The 19,367-nt window shown below is 37.2% G+C and overlaps 1 protein-coding gene across 1 annotated transcript in view; it reads left to right on the top strand.

Moving 5' to 3' along the window:
* The window catches only part of LOC134652297 (serine/threonine-protein kinase SMG1), a gene marked incomplete at its 5' end in the record, with an annotated part of 236,858 nt that overhangs the window by 191,139 nt on the left and 26,352 nt on the right, over positions 1-19,367 (top strand). Inside the window, one exon of the mRNA XM_063507469.1 lies at positions 14,435-14,643. Within this exon, the coding sequence (XP_063363539.1) occupies positions 14,435-14,643 (209 nt within the window). The remainder of the gene's footprint in view (positions 1-14,434; positions 14,644-19,367) is intronic.

The following is a 19,367-nucleotide window of genomic DNA, read 5'->3' as shown; positions in this document are numbered from 1 at the left end:
TGCCTGCAAAGTTTTTAAAAAATCGTAGCGCCTTTTTTAGATCATAACGCAGAAATGTTATTCGATATCCTCCTAAGGCCCAAGGTCCTATAGTACTTATACAGTTCGATGAAATTTAAATCGTATTCAATTGGAATAGAGTCCAAAACCAAAATCAACTCTATTCCCTGCACTAAAGGTTCAAATTTCAGTGGCGAATACTGGATTTTTCATTCGTATGGCTGGGCCTTAGGAGGATATATAAGTAATATTAAACCCATTACTTCCCTCCCACTACTGTGGTTTTCTCATTCTGTTAAATACTACATAAGTTACATAACTAACAAGCCTGTGATCTCACTAACTTATGTCCTAATATTGACCACGCCGTAAAGCTCCATAAAACTAATTAATTTACTTCCCAATTATTAATGTCATCGTAGGACCGATATTTCTCATAGGTCATTAGAGCAGGCGAGAAAGCAAACATCCAGACGCCTACATAATGTAGGCTATTTATAGTCCGATTTGGCAGGCCATCAAATATTAATACGGATATGGTTCCGCTCACCTACTCGGTATGGTTCGGTAAAATACATATTCATGTACTTATACCAAAACGTGGATACAGGACATACTACGTATATTCGCAGGGTATAATTGTGTTTATTTCACCACGGAATATTTACTTCGGTTTACGCGATCACCTTGTATAATTTAAATAAATTATTGTCAGCGGGCTATATCACGTATGCCTCGTGACTAAAACGATTTTCGTAACGTATATGATTTTGATACGTACAGTTTCGAGTTTAGACTCATCTTCGCAACATAAAATAATCAAAGAAAATGTATTACTAATTACTACGAATATCCGCGGTATTCGGAGAACAAGATCCGTTCTAGAGAAGAGAACGATACGATATGTACTAAATAGGTACCTGGTAGTTTAGATTTCAACTATATATCTTTTACAGGTCAATTCGGGCAACCAATGTTACTTTTACGTTAAATTATCGTATTAAGATCGTTTCAAAATCGTTTTGTGATCGAAAAATACATAACGAGACGTTTTAGACATTGTGGAAATCGTTCAAGAGTATCTCCAGAATCGCGGAAATGTCAAATTTGACAGGCTATATCTTAAAAATATCATTGTCGTATCTTGGTGATGTCTAATAGATATCTAGTTCATAATTCGAATCGGGCCCCTAGACAAAACTTGAGTTAATCATGTAGATAAATATAGCTGTCGAATGTCCCCGGCGATTCAAGCTTTAGATACTAATGCATAGGTATGACTAGTCTAGCCGGAAGGCCAGAAAGGATCAAACAAAATAATATGTTGAAGGAACATCATTTCTCGCCCCCTGCCCCCTTCCCCCTTCGTTTGATAGGTGCTAAAGTCGTGTGCGCTGATTTTAGGTATCATTTATGCCGGAAATTTATCAGTTTATATGTATCCGTAGTATGTGTCTACATATGAAACTAATACAGTGCCTATCATTTGTCGTATCATATATGTATGGTTTATTTTATCATGACACCTGATGCAAGCAGAAGTAAAATACACTTTCTGAATACACTTCTCATTTTATATTATAATAAAATGTATCTCTTACCTGAGCAGGGTCTCTTTTTCCAGAGAATACCTCATAATATTCCCAACAGGACCTTTGAGCAATGTAGAACAGTAAAAATAAATTATCCTGTACCTTGAAGACTAATTACTGTTATAATTATATAATGAACCCAGCTGACCTTTGCTGTACTTAACAGATTTTTTACTAATTGGAAGTTGACTCGTTCAAAACACGTAAAATAATGTTAATTTTTAACAAGCGGAAACATCTGCGAACGACGCTATTAAGCTTAGAATAAATTTAAAAGTGGAAAAATGACTGTGAGGCTGTGAGTTCAAGTCACACCCAAGACAGTAATTTTCCACTTTTAAATTTAATAGTTATTTGTTTTACAAGAGGGCAAAGTTGTTGTTTAACCGCTCGTGTCAATATTGATATCCGAGCAAGCGAAAGATTCCAAAATTGAACCACGAGCGTAGCGAGTGGTTCGAAAATTGGAATCTTGAGCTTGCGAGGGTTTCGAAGGTTAAACAAAATTTGCCCCCGAGTGAAACACGAAATTTTTCACCACACCAACCGGAAGCAAATATTAAATCTAAAATATCAAACAAAATCAAACCAAATCAAATTCAAATGAATGTTATTAAATATTTATCATCATTTAAAAGTCAATTATACCAGCAAACATAAGAAAACAACAAAAAATTTGAATTTGATTACATGTGAATTACTGCCCACGACCTCGACCTCGTTTGCAAAAATTTCACTTACCCCCCCTCGTTGCACAATGTATGTACACCACACACTCGCATTACGTGGGATGAAATTACTCTTGACTAACATTTATTCCGCTAATGATTTCAAGACCACACAGAATAACATGGCCAACTTTCACGATAATCCTCTAGTTTATTATGTTCTTTGTACAAATTCCAACCCACATCGCATGGGATGAGAATTACCTACTTATTCTTAACCTTTTTCCCGATAATTCCAATACCTCACTCAATAATATTTTTATGACATGACACATGAATGTTTTTCCCAGGATTGTGGCACTGAAAGCTTGTAAGTAAATATATTATTTATCGTTAAGCGAGCTAATGGATGTATTATCCAGGTTATGCTGAACATGTAGACGGTAATATGAATATAATAATGAACTTTATCTCGCTGGGGTAAAGACGGTTATCTCGTGTGTCAAGGTTGTTAAACAATATTCTAGAAGCTAGCGTGCTACAAAAGTACCTATAGATGTGCAATATGCATTAGTGTTTCATAAAAGGAACACATTTGTTTAGTTCTTTTAATTAAAAAGAACCTCTTACATACTAGTACTGAATCTAGTTCAGATGCATTGCTAACCGTAGGTACCTATATGTTAGTTAGACCCGGTACATTATCAAGTAACTATGGAAATATAAAAGACATGTAGGTAGATGATATGGCAGCTATAGTGATATGTCAATGCGGTGTAACAACGACGACATATTTGTGAGTGGTTGAACATATTTTACACGATGTACAAACTGTCAATATTACAATGATTACGTAAGTTTGACACTAAGTTTCATTTGCATTCATAGACTAGGAATCCTCTAGACGGAGTTTAGAGCAATTATTTCATGAAACCGATGCTGCCAAAAATACTGGGGTGCGGGGGACGAGGTGAGCCGAGTCCCGTGCCGTGATTGGTCCGTTGAAAGACACGGACGTCACACAAAGACACTTTGACTCTAAAATGGAGTAAAAGTAAAACTACCGTATATTTGTGGCAGAGGGGGTAGCGCTACTATGCTCAGTCTAGAGTAGGGCTTCCAAATACCGGGCCTCGCGGAATACCGGTATTAATACCGAAACTCTCTTCATCAATACCGGGATCCCGGGATCCCGGTATTTATTATGACATCGGGGTTTTATTAAAAATTGGGGATTTAAAAGGCTAAATATTACACCACATAAGTTTTAATAGCCTAAAGGACAATATACAATCAAATATTGTGGCTAGTATCTGCAATGATTAGGTACATGTTGCATTTTGCTGATTGTAAAGGCGGCTAGTCACAGTCACCGGACACTTAAGTGATAAGTGCCTGCTACGGATTTCCAGTTCCACGTTATAAGTGTTATAATTATAAGTTATAACTCATTTAATGTACCTTATAATAATAACACCTTATATATTTATTTTAGTCGGTACAATGGGTGGCAATACTGGCAATGAAATATACAGAATAATACAATGCCGTTGCTTGTGAACTTTATAAAACACATGTTTTGATAAATCAAAAAAACGTTGAAACGACTTATTTTATGAACTTTATTGCTTTATTTAAGTAGAATATATGGAAAAATGCTGATTTGCTTATTGGTGTAGGAACATAGTGGTCGGTAGTAAATATTTTTGTAAGGCTTGAAATGTTTCATAACTCCAATTTTAGCAAAAATATGGTTAAAATACATAGTCAGGTTTTATACATAAAGAAGCTACTTCATACAGTGAATTTAAAACTGTTACTACAGTTCGTTGCTCTATTCGTACTTATGTTCATATCCATATTACTACCATGATTTTCAGAAATATTAATCGTGAGATATTTATCTCACGCTGATCTACTCAGAATACTCGGATAAGTAGTACAAATTATGAAATGAAAGTGAGATAAGTACTAGTTTGATGCAACTGACGTGTATTGGGCTTCTTAATGCAGCCGAATTTGATCATTTTGATGGATATAGAGCGTTTATTCTGTACATTTCGCATGTTTTTAATAATACCGGGATCCCGGTATTGCATTTAAAAATACCGGTATTGAAGAATGACCAAAAAAACTCGGGATCCCGGTATTTCGGGATCCCGGGATCCCGGTATTGGAAGCCCTAGTCTAGAGGATGTCTTGTCTGTGATTGCATTAATTTCTACCTTCGACGCACTAACGAACATTGCTCGGTAGAGGTATGAAACTTTTTATGCAATAACATTTTAAGTAAATACAACAAATTTTGGTGCCACCGGCCGTAATGAGTTTTCGTTTATTATACCATCGTGTCAAGTCCACGCAACGTAGTACTATTATTTATTCTGTGTCTACGCTGACCCACACTCATTATCATCATGTTGACTGCACATAGTAGCGTTTAAAATACACGTATGTACCTAATTCGTGTAGAACGCATTGTAACTAACGAGAAGGGAGAATTGTGGCATCAGCTTTGTAGATAGTCATCGCTTTGTATGTAGACTATACGAGTAGACTAGACTGACGTTTTAGGAGGGGATTACCCTATTATTCACATCCAAGAATGTATTTGCTTCTAAACTAGAGCAAAACTGGATTAAGGTTGTAAAATTACAGTCCTATGTAACTTTAAGTTGTAACATTTTAAACTTTTGCGTTTTGAACAGAATCATGAATGAGATTGTCTTTTAAACTACGTTTTGTTACAGCTTTCACTGGTCACGGTCGTGAATGATTTATCATGACATAAGTATCTTATATTATCTGCAACTAAACTAGTGCCTACGTCAATTCCTGGGATTAATTGCCAAGCGGACCCCAGGCTCCCATGAGCCGTGGCCAAAAATGCCGGGACAACGCGAGGAAGAAGAGAGAAGAAGATATTATCTGCAACGAAACTGTGTTGTTATATCTAATAGCTGAGACGATGCGTGAGGGAGTTGTTGTTAGTTTTCTTGTAGCAGGTGATTTTAGGACCCTACTTTAAGTGTATAATGACTAGCTTATTTACTACAAATTATTCGCAACAACCTAACACAACCTTCCGCCACACCTTATTAGACTATGATAACTTCTCACAAACAAGTGATAGACTTATCTGCATTAAAGAGAAAAGATACTTTAAGTTACGTGAACTCAAACGTGCCATTACAATTTCGCTATTTTTCTTTATGTAATAACATCAAAATACGACACAGGAAACAAGACTTATTTTGTTCCACAATAGACTACCTTACTGCTTGCAAATAAAAAGAGTATAATGATCAAATTACCGATATACTTACCAATATTCCCCTCGTTAAACCACAAGCTCGAAGAATACCCAACTAAAACTGCAGCAGACTAACGAAGGCGAAGCTATTGACTTTCATAATATTTACTACCCCAGGGCATTGCGGTACAATGCACGGATCAGTCTATGAGCTGCAGGAAAATAGGACGTTAATACTTTCTTTGAAACCTAGTTCGTTAGTGAAGTTTAACATCGTTGTGTTCCTGGTTATTATAATATACGTGTATACTTGCAATCTTTCACTTTGAGGCTGAAGTCTGAATAACAGCATCTTATTAGCCTGTGGTACATTTTAAGCGAGCGTCATATGTCTTTGGCTATACGTACTACATAGAGTAGATACATCGGAGCAACCAAGGTGCTCGCAAATATCTAAACACAGCTCAATTTTCGAGGCGTTAGCTAATGTTCAGATATTTTTGAGTCAGACACCTACGCCAAGAATGGTCCTAATAAGTAATTAATCTCTTAAAACCAGGACTTTCAAAATGTAATAGATTTTGAGCAATTTGATATTTAAATAAATTACTCAATTTCACAAAACCATTTTTTTTATCTATTGTAGAACAATGCTCTTAAAAAGGTAATGTTGTCAGTCTTTGGGCCAGAATTTATAAAATGAAATTTTGTTAATTTACATAGCAACGTCTTCAAAACAAAACCAGACGCGAGGTTTTCCTTTTGTTCCCTAGCCGCCACAAATGTATTTCAAAGAACATCCAAAGGGTATTAGCCTCATAACGCTAACAGGAAATGCCCAAACATTCGTAAACCATACTGACTATATTATGTATGCCTTCTACAGGCGTGTATTATTCAGACGATATCGGATACGGCGCGGCGGCCCGCTGGGATGGAAACCGGAAAGCCGCGGGTCCTGTAGAGGCTTTCGAAAAGTTGACATTTACCTATCAAACCTTTATCTACGTATCAAAATTCATAGTTTAGTTTATTTATTTCATAATGATAAATTACAGTATACATTATTCTTGCGCTAATCTATATGAATTTACATTACGGTCGTCAATAATTTAGCATCCAAACGTATAATTATAAAATATCAACAATGATAATCAAAAAACAATACAAACTATTAACATTAACAATTTATAAGTTAAATTCAGAAATTTCAGAATAAATAAATAACGAAATACATGTCAAACAAAATATATATAGTAGGTATCTCATAATGATCGTCATACTAATACTAAGAGCGGTAAGAATAATAAATCAGAACGAATGTCAAATAAAATCAATTTTACATAAACTAAGTATACAATTTCAAACAATTATTACAATTTCAATTCCATATATTCGTCCACTGAATACAATGGGTTATTCAATAAAAAGTTCCTGAGTCGACGTTCAAATGCTTCGTCAGATATTTCAGTTCTTAATTCGGCGGGTAGACGTTCGTAATAAGTTGGGCCTATTACTCGCGGATTCTTACATGAAAGTGCCATGCGACGCGGCACTGTTCGCAGTCTTCCCGTCGATCTGATTTGTTTGCCCATGACTTCGACACGTTTGAACAAGGACAAGTTCTTTCTCACGAACATCAGAACTTGAAACATGTATAAGGAATAATGCGTCATTTCATTATACCATTATTTTTAAAAAGTTCTTAGTATTTTTAAAAAGGCTTAACTCCAGCTAGTAAACGGATAGCACGTTTTTGGAGAATTAAAACTCTCGTGGCATCTGTGGAATTTCCCCAAATCATTGTACCGTATGACATCAAGGAGTGAAAGTACGAAAAATATAAAGCTTTGAGTGACTTCCTTGATATCAGAGGCTGTAGCTTTTTTAAAGCAAATATAGAACTGCTCAACCTATTACAAAGCTGATCGACATGGCACTTCCAGTTGAGATTCGAGTCAAGTATGAAACCCAGGAATTTTGTTTCATTACATAATGAAACAAAATTCGCTAGCCTGCTCACAGTGCTCACTGGTCAGAACATGTGAGTGACTGGAATACACTGATTTTGAAATCAAATTGATATAGGTAATATGGAATTGGATTGTACGATTCTGAATAGAACCTCATGTATTGTTAACCGACTGCGAAGTGCGCTTCAAGTTCCGTTAACTAACTTCGTTGGTTTCCGGTAGTAGAGGTTAATTGATGACAAAACAGTTGGTTTTGGCTTGATTTGGTTTAGCGTCCTATTCTAAATTCTGGTAAATACCTCAACTGACAGACGAGGGTATTGTAAGAGTTAACTTACCTGTATAATATCTGGGAGACCGAGCTTTGTTCGGAAAACATATAAAAACTCAAAACTGTGCGTTTTTATAGAGATAAGACCTATCTAGATCGTTTTTTTGCCCCCCAAAACCCCCATACCTATAGCAAATTTCATCGAAATCGTTAGAGCCGTTTCCGAGATCCCCGAAATATGTATATAAATAAATATACAAGAATTGCGCGTTTAAAGGTATTAGATAGATAGATTATGATATGATTTATGCAATTTTAATCGATGGATCAGACTACCATATTGAGGTAAGATCAATGTGGGGAGACCGGCAAATACAATTTATTAATTTTTTTATTTATTTTATTTTATTTTATTCTAAACAATATACATTGTGTCGAATAGTAATACATGCATATAATTAGTACATATAATATATCTTATCTCTACCAAGTACATATTCAAAATTGACTCTTAAAATTGACTTTAGGATTCTGTTCACGATTTACTCCTTCTTCTATACCTACCTTCTGTCAGTGGAGTACGTATATAAACGCAACAGCTAAAAGCGGTGAAAGAGCTTGTAGACGGTCCTCCTTATACATCTTTTAGATCTTATATATAGGCCTTTTCCACATTGACCTTAAAATAAAAACGAAACATTAAGAAGCAATTGTCAATTACATAGTGAAACAAATGGCCTCAATCACACATTTATCGCTTCTCAACAATCGCGCTCGATCATTTCTAAATGGCAATAAACAATTGCATTTTTTTTTTTTCAAAAATAGGTACACATATTTTCAATTTCCGACTACGCCCATCAGCGATAAAGTATCACCAACTGATACATTATCTCAGAAAGTGCAAAATAAAAACATAAATTAGGTTTCAACTTCAATACAGAGGGGTTTCTGCTACTACATGTTACTGCGGTGCTTACTTTCTTTTACTATCAACAGAACTGTCAGTTACTGCCGAAATTATGGCTATAAGTCTTTATCGTCTCTCGAATACTGTTCAACAAAAAATAAAATAACCCTATTAAATACTCCATTGTAATATGGACCGTAAAGTATATTGCATAGGATGTATAACTGTAGTAATACAACCGAGAATTGATGTTTATTGTTTCAGACATGTGTCCTTGGCCTAGTAACCAAGCCTGACCCAACAGTTCAAAATTTTAGCGCTGTATACGGTAAATGTTTGGCCATTAGACACGTCTGGGTGCAAACAGACAAAACATAAACCAAAAAGCCTTTGTTTTGACTGACATTGTAAAAATATACTTAGCTTGCAAGAAAAGAAAGAATGTGAAATTCTGAAAGTGAATTTGTAAAGGTTACATTGTTTGTGTTGTGTTATTCTTAGTTATAGTACTTATAGTATATACCTAGTTCATAAGTAATTAGCTCTTAATGTTAATAGCCTGCCTACACTATCGCATTGGGAAACTGTTAAGATAGCTGTAAGATTTATTAAATAAAAAAAAAAAAACACATAGCCCCTTTTGTATAAAAGTTTTAGTCCGTTACTTTTGCTACTGTAGCCTTGGAGGATATAACTAAACGGAGACGCCTTGTCTGTAATTTTCTGTACAAAACAGTCTGCCGATTTTTGCGGGGGAGGAATACAAAAATTTGAAGATCGCTCACGCTTATTGGAGCATGTGAAATGAAATGAAAGTCGTCCGTGAGAGGCGACCATAAAAAGTTGTGATATCTGTAAACTGTTGAAGAAAACACAGATTAGCTTTAATGAGCATTTTACTTTTCCTAAATAAAGTAAATCTCTGAATTGGGACGATTTCTTGACATAATTATGCTATAGTTATTTTCGATACAAGTGCGAAAAAGAGGAAATTCGAAACGAGTGGCGATAAATTAAAACACGACCGAAGGGAGTGTTTTAAATCGACACGAGTTGCGAATTACCTATTCGCACGTGTATCGAACCACGTTTTACAGTACATATGGCACTTTAAAGTTTCGACATACGCACGAAAAGTGCTATTTTACGCACTAGTGCGGAAAAGTAGCCCCATTTGTACTGTAAAATATGTTTATCTGCCCTTTCCATCGCAATGGTAGTTGTTCTCACCCACTATTAATAACTAATGCCAACCTTTCATCTTCCGTCTGAATTCCTTTCAGGGATATTTTTAGGAAGAATAGCCTTATAATATTGAAAATCGTGCTATGGATCGTGACATGCAAATCTCGTGTGGCTCAAAAGCTCCCCTTGGCGTCAGGGAGCCAACTCGAGCGTTACTTGCGATTTCGACATTTAATGTAAAAAACCGGCCAAGTGCGAGTCGGACTCGCGCACGGAGGGTTCCGCACCATCAACAAAAAATAGAGCAAAACAAGCAAAATCGGTCACCCATCCAAGTACTGACCCCGCCCGACGTTGCTTAACTTCGGTCAAAAATCACGTTTGTTGTATGGGAGCCCCACTTAAATCTTTATTTTATTCTGTTTTTAGTATTTTTTGTTATAGCGGCAACAGAAATACATCATCTGTGAAAATTTCAACTGTGTAGCTATCACGGTTCGTGAGATACAGCCTGGTGACAGACGGACGGACGGACGGACGAACAGCGGAGTCTTAGTAATAGGGTCCCGTTTTTACCCTTTGGGTACGGAACCCTAAAAAGAGGCACATAATTAAATCACGACTTAAAGTGTGAAAAATTTAACTGATTACAGAAACACACCTGCTGCTTACGCTATTGAGACGATAAAGACACCTCATAAGTTAAAATCTGAGAACTGCTACACAATAATATATCGAGAAAGTTATACATAACCCCTAGTGTAAATTCCATTCGATAGCGTGACGTGTGACGTACGCGTTTGCGTTAAGTGTCATTTTGTATGGGATTTTTTAGTTTCCAAAACCTCCCGCTTGGCGCGCTGTCAAGATCCCATACAAAAATAGACATAACGCAAACGAGAACGCTCGTCACGCTATCGAATGAAATTTACACTAGGGGTTCTGTACATAATATACATATTCCTCATAAAATCAAAATACTTTCGAAGCAGCTGAATAAAAACAGTGCGTTACCTATTTTGGAAGCTAGTAGTTAGAGCTCTATACCCTATACCCTAAAATCATAAGTATCTACTTCAGACAACCTTGACAGATCTTATAGTATCGTAAAACGGGGTGAGTAGGTTTCGCGGGGAGAGGTGGGTTATGAATGGGGAGAGAAGGTTTGAGAGGGGGGTGAGAAAGGATTTTGAGGCTACTGCTACAAAAATAATGTATTCTAATTTAAAATGGAGCTATATCTTCAAAAATCAAAATCACCTTTGTATGAAAACTCCTCTCACCCCAAATACGAGGCACTACGGGGTGAGGTGGGTTTTCCTCTTTATCGTCAAAGTTATGAAATGGAACTACCCAAAATAAAATAAAAACTGAAATACAAACGTCCGGAACACTTATTATATACACCATTCAGTTTTCATATGTAAAAATAAAATGTTATTGAGGTTTGAATTTCAGTTTTCACCCTAGTCACCCCATTTTACGGTAGCGTAAATAAATACCTACTATTAAAATATAAATAAATAAATATTAAGGTTATTACCGAGAACTATACTCGTAATCTTCCTCATTTACTATGCTGTTACAAAGGCTACAAATCCTTCTCCAAAATTGCTTCTGTAAAAGAGATTTCGTTTAATTTAACTGCGGTGACCCATTTTACATGAAAACAGGTGGAATTCGGAGCGGACCGCACCGAAATCCCGGAAAGCCCCGGTAAACAACCAACTTTCAAAGTGTGTTTGGTTGGTTGTTGGTTGGTTGGTTGTGTGCATTTTAATGCACGTTTAATTTTGTGCGACGACAACTATTTAGCCTTTTGCTTAGCATATTCTATCTGGGGTACATGCAAAGTAGTTTTATAACACCTCCAACAAATACATACTTACCAAATATAACTCAAAGGCAATCGGCCGCCCGTACTCCTAGCGAGGACCGATTGACCCTCACCTAATATCAGTATGATGAAAAAAAAAAGAGTGTACCATAATAAAAGTAATAACAAGACCACCAAGCCTAAACTAACCACCACCACCCACCACCACTAAGGAGCTTAAGCCTTGGTGGCTTTATATATTATATGACAAGTTGCTATTCATTTTTAGAAATTCTTCTCAATAGAAATATCCGAAACTAACAATAAACACGTAACAACTACATCTTTCAACTAGGCTCTATTATATAAAGGCATTCAGTGCTGCCCCCGCGGCTCGGCACTCGACAGGCAGACAGGTGATGATTATTCTTATGCAAATATCGTGTGATGTGTGATATAGGCCGTGCTGTTCACGGACTGGAAACTGAAGTAAATAGTCGGCCGGTCGGCTTTGCTGTATACTACATAATATCTGACAGATATAAATAAAATTCTTGTGTGAAATACAAAACTACTTAGTACCTACAATAAAATATTCAAAAAGATTGCATAACTCCCGATGTCCACAAAGTTATATAGCCGTTGCGAACTACACTAGTAGGGCTAAACTCTGGGCGGAGAACCCCCAAGTAGCGTCAGTAAAGTTTTGTAATCTGCCCTGCTATCAAGTAGCCTACTAGGGCTAAGGATAAGTAGGTACAGTCGACTACAAAGAGATGTATCCACTTTTTCACCTTACTGCCTTGTAATAAGGTGAAAAAGTGGATACATCTCTTTGTAGTCGACCCTACCTACTATTATTTCCTTTCACTTTCTCTAATGGGAGAAATGTGAGAATAAAAAATATACCTACTTGACGTAAGCACTAATTCAAAAATCGAATAGTCGTAGAATTAATAATAGAATTAACAAAATAATGAGTGAAAGTATCAGAAATTAAGGAAAGAGTTTTTTCATAAAGGAGCATTTTGGAGAAGTTTAACTAAGATTTATGAAACATCGTGAGAACTTTAAAGTAAGACGTTCCTTAAAAGTTGATGATAATAACTGGAGAAATATAGTCAGCCATACGAGCACACATTATACGTAAAGAAAAAATGTATCGAGATGCTAAGAAAAGTCACGTGACTAATTCCATACATTATTTAAGTTTTGATTGGCGTCTTTTATCGTCTTGGCCAAGTCCCCTGGGGTGTAATAACATATTTATTAAGTCAACACCTGTAATACCATGGATTGCGATTAAATGATTATGATTATGATTATGATTAGAATAGAATAGAAAGTCATTTATTCGATAAAGCACACATACACAGAACAAAAAGATGAAAAACAAAGAAAAAGAAAAGGATAACAATAACAATGCAAAGACAGCAGAGAGAAATGATTATAATTATGATTATGATTATGAAACTGTTACCTAATGACGCTGTTCCTTTTATGCTCAACTGATCCACTCCTGAATAACGGAAATGTCCATCAAACTTTTACGTTGCTGAAGTCCCTATAGACATGGAGAATATGATGCCGCAGCACACATACGTGCCATACGTGGTCTATTAGCTAATGCGAGACTGACCCGGTTCCGATCGCGGAATATGCTGATAGGCTGCATCATATCTCGTTTTCTATTTTGTTTGTTACGGAAAATTCACAAATTGAATTCTTTTGACGGAGCTCGAAATTCAATCTTGGATTAGTTCGTGTTTTGATGTTCTGTGAACTGTGTAGCGAAACAAAAAAGTATTGCGTACTGCATTTATTAACGACAGTTTTTTACTTGCCATTTGTGACGTAGTTTTAAAGTCTGTTAATAAAAATATCTTTGTTAAATACCTCTCTATTGGGGTTATAATAGAAAATATTTAAAAACTATTTTATTGGGGAAGCAAGTTATGTGTACGTTAGACGTTATCTATGTACTTATTAATGTTTTTGGAAAAGCATTAAAAACATAATTTAAGATGTCTCGCTTTATAACTTATGATGATCTGAGAAAGAGTGTTGCAAATCAAGGCATTAAACATAAATAAAAAATATTTAGTAAAATCACTGTAACATCAAAAAACTTACTAAAAAACCAAATCGACATTTTCTAGGATAAAGGATAAGAGGTAAATTTTGCAACACAGCTGTAGAGTTGGTGCCAATTTTAAAATAATAGCACTGCAAAATCTCAGGGTCACGTTGAATTTACGTTGTCTCTGGTTTGGCGCTTAGGAAAGATCTTATTGCATTGTAAGAATTCTTCTTTAATACCTCTGGTAATTTGCGTGTAAGGGATTCTTAACTGCAATAATGTTTAATTTTAAATCCATATTGTGAATAACCCAATGACAAATAACCCCATGCTGTAGCATTGTTACAACATGGTTCCTTTCCAACCTTATGTAACAAACTCTTGCAACTTTTACCTCCTTATGCTAAAACTCTTTGTTAAGAAGTTGGGTGTTGTTGAAGTGAAACATGTTTACAACAACTATCGTCGAATATAAACTGTCGTGAGACATAGGTACTAACATTAAGCTAATTTTACGGTTAAACTCACGTGTTTTTAGTCACTCACGCGACATGTTTCGGAGAGCCTAAGTCCCCATTTTCAAGCACTGACAGTGCATGAGTGAGTAGCTGTCACGGCGGGCGGGGCGTCTAACAACTATCGTGTAAAATTGTGTTCAAAACATTAATTAGCTATTTTATCCACAGGGTATCTTCCGTCTCGCCTGCGAGCACGTGCTACGAACCATGCGCCGTGGACGCGAAACCCTCCTAACCCTGCTTGAAGCCTTTGTCTACGATCCCCTGGTGGAGTGGGGCGGCACGAAGAAGCGCAGAGGAGAGAGGGACCTTCGAGCTGCCGTCGCCATGCTGGCTGTACGGGCACATGAACTGAAACAGCAGTTTGCTGACGTCACGTGAGTAAATCTTCCTTCTACCTCGATATGGTCTTCTGTTCCAAAGGACGTACTAACCTGTTATTACGTCCTCTGCACCATGTGCAGACTGCACAGTCTGCCTGCACGTACATTGATTTAGCAGTTATATCTGAATTGAATAGATTAATACTTAGTTAAGTAGATCGTATTTCTTTACGTGACAGCGTGATAATGACAGTGTCTCTTTCAATCGCGTGATGCTAAAAATGACACTTATTTCATCTCGTGGCGAAAGCCAGCCATAATACGCCCGCTGTGGTAAAGTTTATCTATCTCGCAAGCAGCTTGTCTAAAAAAAGATTTTCTCAGACTATCGGACAGACTTTGCAAGTGATGCGCGACAACCGACGCTTGCAACTTGTACAAGTTTTTAAATTGTTATGTTCCCCGCCCTGACGGCCAGTACGGAAACAAATAGAAACAGCTGAGTCGCTTAATTTGCCAGTAGCATATCACAAACCCGCACGGTACAAACATTGAACAAACATTCGATAAATCGTTGTGTTTATTTTTCGCCAGTTACACTTTGATAGGCTGAAAAACGTCATGGATTAGATATGACACCGTAAGATTGTAAACCCGTTAGTTTATAATCTAACGTAGGTTAGGTTAGTTTATAATCTCCCTACCGTCAGTTTATAATTTAACTAGCGAGATAATAATCTGACGAGTGTTTACAATTTTACGGTGACAGATATAAGGTAAACTAGCCCTAGTAGGGCTGGACATGCTAATGCCTAATAGATGACACCCTGCAGTCACCTCTATTGACACTCAAGTTCCAAGATGACATGTACTGGGACCGCGTCGAGCACCAGTACGTTTACCTTATGCAGTTACCTTTACACCTATTCTGGCGCTTTCGTCTCGATTGATAAAATGTAAACTACTATACTTAACCTTCTCTTTAGCACTTAAGTCAGGAAACAACGCTGCTAACAAGAATGCAAGCTGTTTTTATTCAAATCGCGTAGCTGAATAACGGATGCACATTATGTGCAGCATAGGTATTACAAGGAGCTAATTTTGCAAGCTCGGGGTGTACGTATATACCGTAAAGTTGCTATCGTATCGGCAGAGCTGCCAGCGTTGCCAGGTCTATCTTAGGTACGTGCATCGTAAAGGAAATTTCTTAGTCAGGGCCCTAAATGAACTTTGTCTGAAAATTTAATTTAAAGTGAAACTTTCTTCTTCGTTCATTTGTTTTCTCGAGGGACTGTGCAGTATGGGGTTGTTCAAAAAATTAGTGTACAGTACCTGCAATAGTATGTTACTCTTCGAAGGCCGCAAAAATATGTTACACGCTCTTATGGCTCTACAAATAAAAACATATCAGACATTTTTGCGGCCTTCGATGTGTAACATATTATTGCAGGTGACTGTACACGATAAAGAGTCGGCGACGCGCATGTGAGTGGTAGCGCATAACCCCCTACCGCTTACCATCAGGCGGGCCGTATGCTTGTTTGCCACTGTCGTGGTATTAAAAAACCTACTCGTAAATGACTATTGTTAGTTCACGTATGTGCTTGAATATAGAAGTTAGCTCAAATATTCATTCCAAGTTCATGAAGCGATTAACATTTTACTCTAAAGATATCGGCGAGCATAAATTAGGTAGTGTCAAAGTGCCCATAAGACAATTTTGCAACATATTAATTACCTTAGTTACTATGTGGTTACTATATAGGTACTGTTACTAGGTGACTTGTGGCAAATTTCATTTTAAAAAAGTTGTCATTTAATTGTTTTCCAAATTACTTAATACTCAATATACATTTGCTTAAAGATTCGTTTATCCGAAGAGACTGAAAATTCTTCAACCTTGCAAAAACGTAAGGCCCATCGCAAGTATAGCAAATCTAATTTTCACCGAAACAGTAGTTATTCCCCAAGCAATGCATACTGGTTTATGCATACGTTGCATAAGCTGCTTGTCTGAATTTCGATGCATCAGCTGTTGACTGTACTCGCCCAGTGCGCCATAAGGCTGGTGTCTGATCAACGGCGATCAGCGGGTAGCGTAAGGGCGAGGTTTTCTTAGCGAGCGAGAGTTTTCACTTAGGGGCACAAACGGTACATGTTTCTTATGACTAGTGTCTATATATACGCCCAGAAAATAACCGCTTTGTGCTACAAATGTGTTTTCTTTTTAAATCCCCACGTTCTCATCCCACATTCCCTTCCCATTCCCTTCCCCTTGATTCCCTTCAATTCATAAAACAATACAGTTGCCACTACTTATTAGCTCAAAAAAGAAAAACAAAATACGGGATAACTAAACTTAAAATTTTTACAACAACAGTCAAATTAGGAGCGAGAGTTTTCACTTAGACGCTCACTGTTCAATATGACATATTATGTACCTGTATGTATATGTATAAACGCGTATTCGTCATTGTACAGTCACGCTCCGTGATTGTTGAGCCATTTAGGGTTATATCTAAATTAGACATTTCATAGCGTAAGTATTGAACAACTAATTTAGCTAGGACCCTAAATGGCTCTACAATCACGGAGCGTAACTGTATGTTAGCTGTACAAAGCGAGACTGCCTGCATACTTCATGCAGCGTCGCTTGCTAGACAGAGGTGTGTGATATGTCGCGATTCGCGAATGTATTATGTTTACTTTTATTTTTGACGTAAGAGACATGATGGTATAAGCTGCTCTCAAGTTTACAGAAAGCTATACAGAACAGCTGCTGCTATTCGTGAACAGTAGGCGTTAGAGATAGTTTTTGTTGTCAGCGATACCGCGATAATCGTCAATTGCGGGCTGTTTTCTCTGTCACTCTAATTACTTCCTAATGAGAGTAAAAGAGAAAGATCCCCGCAATTTGCGAATTTCGGTTTTCGCGGTCGACCCCCTGAGCTAACTGTTTATAACGCTTTTACTTATGCAAATATACATCTATCTATCTACGCTTTATCGCCGCCGGTCAGGCACCTGCCTAGCGCAGTGGTGCAGCGTTTTGAGAGTCAAGGTCGCGCCCCACATTTGACACGTGCCTGGCGCCTCATTCGTATTTTAAAAATCGCAACTTGTTTTCATTTGAGTTTGACATTACTCCCAGTTCTCGCTAGCTCCAATACACATACACATGGGTCATACACATTTATTGTATGCTTAGCGTCTTTCCTATAAACACTGCAAAGTTATGAGAAACAAAATCTATTTTTTACGCGTTACAGGCGGGATGCATATTTTCAGTACTTGAAACGCAAATAAGAAAAACTTTTATTGTATTGGCCAACAGAAGTGACCTTTTTCTGTAATGTGTTTTGCCCCATATAGTACCTACCTATCGTTTAAGTGTCCGCGTGTGGCTCGCGTAGCCGATCTTATTAGCAAAGACCTGTGCACACACCGGCCGGTATTAAGGACACCATTGCTATAATTATACCTAATAGCCGCTGGTGGTCGGACTTTCAGCTCATCCCGTCTGATATCTAGTTCTATAAGTCGACGGGATTCAAAGTCATCTGTTTGTTCTGTCAAGTACCTATACGAAGAAGATGCATTGCCTATCAAATTGAGAACATTCGAATGCGTCTGCTGTCCGTAATGTGCGTCGCTGGAGTTTAGTGTTGACATTAAATTAAGCTGTGGCCGGGGCGGGCAAATAAACGAGCGCAAAAGTGACAATGTTACGTGACAGAGACAGATTATGTAGCCTTTGGCTGCGGCTGTGCTTGATTAAATGATTACCTACCTGACGCCACAGTTATTAATTATGAATGATTCTTCGACTGTGATTTTGCTGGTTCATCTCGTAACAAGGACACGAGTATGACGACAAGTAATCTATCAACGTAGTTCCTATTATCTCCAATCGTCTAATTATGCGTATAATGTATTATTTGCTTTATAATGTATTTTTTATAAAAATTACCAATTCTCAAGCCGATTTCGGAAGAAAAAAAACATGTCTCGTAAGTTTACTACACCTTATAAAACAAAGTCCCCCGCCGCGTCTGTTTGTGTGTTTGTATGTTTGCGATACACTCAAAAACTACGGGGGATCATGCGGTTTTCAACTATCGATAGAGTGATTCTTGAGGAAGGTTTGTGTATAATTTGTTAACCCGTACGAAGCCGGGCGGGTCGCTAGTATGGAATATAACTTTTAGGAGAAATTTTTTTGCTCATATTTAAACCGAATTTTCTTTAACAAAATACGACACAACGTAGTCACTAGAGAGGACCATATTCAACCGCGGCAGCGGAAAGTCGTTCACAATCTCACAATATGGCGATGTTATTGCTAATGACATGCACTACTTCGAAAGCTTCGGGAGCTACCTCCCTCGTGCCTCTTCAGACCGACAGCGAGGCGTAAAACACAAGACGTGCCGCGGTATTCGGAAAACAAGATCCGTTCTAGACAAGACAACCATACGATATGTACTAGATACCAACTAGTTTAGATTTCTACTAGATATCTTTTGCAGCTCAATTCTGGCAACCAATGTCACTTTTACGTTAAATTATCGTTTTAAGATCGTTTCAAAATCGTTTTGAGATCTAATAATACATAACGAGACGTTTTAGACATTGTGAAAATCGTTCAAGAGTATCTCCAGAATCGCGGAAATGTCAAATTTGACAGGTTATATCTTAAAAATATCGTTATCATATCTTGGTGATGTCTAAAAGATATCTAGTACCTAGATGTCTATTTCAGAATCAGAATCGGGCCT

Source organism: Cydia amplana, chromosome 11 (assembly GCF_948474715.1).
Source record: "Cydia amplana chromosome 11, ilCydAmpl1.1, whole genome shotgun sequence".
Lineage (NCBI taxonomy): Eukaryota > Metazoa > Arthropoda > Insecta > Lepidoptera > Tortricidae > Cydia > Cydia amplana.
The sequence above is the reverse complement of the archived record's forward strand: the minus strand, read 5'-3'. Positions and strand labels throughout refer to the sequence as shown.